The following is a 2500-nucleotide window of genomic DNA, read 5'->3' on the forward strand; positions in this document are numbered from 1 at the left end:
ACAGGTCTATATACGCTGGTAGAATACAGGTTTATATACGCTGGTAGAATACAGGTCTATATACGCTGGTAGAATACAGGTCTATACGCTGGTAGAATACAGGTCTATATACGCTGGTAGAATACAGGTCTATATACGCTGGTAGAATATAGGTCTATATACGCTGGTAGAATACAGGTCTATATACGCTGGTAGAATACAGGTCTATATACGCTGGTAGGATACAGGTCTATATACGCTGGTAGAATACAGGTCTATATACGCTGGTAGAATACAGGTCTATATACGCTGGTAGGATACAGGTCTATATACGCTGGTAGAATACAGGTCTATATACGCTGGTAGAATACAGGTCTGTATACGCTGGTAGGATACTCAGCATAAAACTGAGGTTTCCCCCAAAAATTGTGTGCGCATCCCCCCCCCCAAAGACCCCTTCTGAGCCAGGAAGAGAAATTAAGCACATTAGAGGAACGCTATCTGGTCGGTCGGGTTAACTTCCGGTCTGTCCGCCAAATTCTATTCCGGTCATTCCGTTCTTCCGCAGACGCCCGGTGTTCTACAGTGATAAAGCTGAGCAGCGGTTGGACGGTGACGGGGCACTAAGACCCAGGATGTGAGCGAGACGTCCGTCTCAGCCAGATGTGATTCATACGCCACTGATCCCCCCCCCCAGGGCTTCTGGGAACCGGGGGTGGGGGGGGGCGGCCGGGAATGTCTCTTATCTGTCCAGGACGGGTCACCCCTCACACATACAGACACACGTCTCCGCCTGCATATCTGCTGCTCCGCACGTTCGTTCGTTCTTTCTTTCTTTCTTTCTTTCTTTCTTTCTTTCTTTCTTTCTTTCTTTCTTTCTTTCTTTCTTTCTTTCTTTCTTTCTTTCTTTCTTTCTGTCTATCACTCCATTCCTCTCTATTTCATGCTCTCTCACTTGTCAGGATGACAATCATCGCATAGTTTAAACACACACACACACACACACACACACACACAGTTCCTGACCTGAGAGAGGGGGGAGTCCGCGGGGCATCAGGCCGAAGGGCTCGAACTCGGCCACCTCTTCCCCGTCAGCGTTGGAGCTGGCCATGGGGACGGCGTTGCGGCCGCGGTGGGGCACCTTGGGGGGGCGGGCGGCGGGCGGCGGGAGGGCGGCGGACTCTGGGAGGACCGTGGACTCTGGGTCAGACATGGTGCTGGGAAGACTGGACTGAGGAGGATGAGAGAGAGAGAGAGAGACAGAGAGAGAGAGACAGAGAGAGAGAGAGAGACAGAGAGAGACAGAGAGAGAGAGAGACAGAGATAGAGAGAGAGAGAGAGACAGACAGAGAGAGAGAGACAGAGAGAGAGACAGAGAGAGAGAGAGAGAAGCAGAGAGAGAGAGAGAGAGAGAGTGACAGAGAGAGAGAGAGACACAGAGAGACAGAGAGAGAGAGAGAGAGAGAGAGAGAGAGACAGAGAGAGAGAGAGAGAGAGAGAGACAGAGAGAGAGAGAGAGAGAGAGAGACAGAGAGAGAGAGAGAGAGAGAGACAGACAGAGAGAGAGACAGAGAGAGAGAGAGAGAGAGAGAGAGAGACAGAGAGAGAGAGAGAGAGAGAGACAGAGAGAGAGAGAGAGAGAGAGAGACAGACAGAGAGAGAGACAGAGAGAGAGAGAGAGAGAGAATGTATATTACTGTACTTCAGAACCCGAGGGGTCTTTTATCAACCACATGGTGACACACACAGGTGAGCGGCAACACAGCACACAACACACACACACACACACACACACACACACACACACACACACACACACACACACACACACAACTTCGGGGGTCGGCGGTGGAATTTGTCCACTGCATTTTCCCATCCAAGCCGTCCTCCTCCAGGGGAGGCCAGGAGCAGCCAGGAGCAGTGGGCAGCCTGGTCAGTGGCGCCCGGGGACCAAGTCCAAGTGCTCAGTCCAGGTCCTGGTCAGGGACCGGACTGAAGAGCATCTGTTCTTCTGCATGTTTTTAGTGTTGGGTTCTTTGGGAGGAAACCCTTGTGAACACGGGGAGAACATGCCAACTCCGCACAGAGAGGTCTGGAGATCTTCTTCCTGTGAGGTGACTGTTAAGGACCGTGCACCGTGGCGCTAAGAGCGATTTGGGGTTCAGCGTCTTGCTCAAGGACACGTCGGCACCCTGCCGGGAGCTGGGATCAAAGTGTAACAGGAAGTAGTATGTAACAGGAAGTAGTATGCAGGGAGAGTTTTTTTGGGAGATTTAGCTGAGCACGTGATTTCTTCTTCCTCTCTGTGAAATACAGACATCTTTGGTCTGTACTGACGGAGCCTGGGATAAACTATTCTCCAGAACCATCTGTGTCTTGGAAGGAACATGGCAGCAAAGGTAACAGAACACAGATGTGTGCAGCTTCCTTTCCTGTCCAAACCAGGGACAAACCTTTCTTTTTTTATTACTTTTACTTCAGTACTAGTGGGGAATTTGCTTAGAAGTTCTCCTCAGAGGTA

General features: G+C 50.8%; 1 protein-coding gene across 1 annotated transcript in view; it reads right to left on the reverse strand.

Annotated features, from left to right (window-relative positions):
• f13a1b (coagulation factor XIII, A1 polypeptide b) overlaps positions 1 to 2500 on the reverse strand; it is a 23016-nt gene that overhangs the window by 17722 nt on the left and 2794 nt on the right. Inside the window, exon 2 of the mRNA XM_084451777.1 lies at positions 1006 to 1210. Within this exon, the coding sequence (XP_084307903.1) occupies positions 1006 to 1192 (187 nt within the window). The 5' untranslated portion in view covers positions 1193 to 1210. The remainder of the gene's footprint in view (positions 1 to 1005; positions 1211 to 2500) is intronic.

This window comes from Borostomias antarcticus (assembly GCF_949987555.1).
Source record: "Borostomias antarcticus genome assembly, chromosome: 17".
Classification (NCBI taxonomy): Eukaryota; Metazoa; Chordata; class Actinopteri; order Stomiiformes; family Stomiidae; genus Borostomias; species Borostomias antarcticus.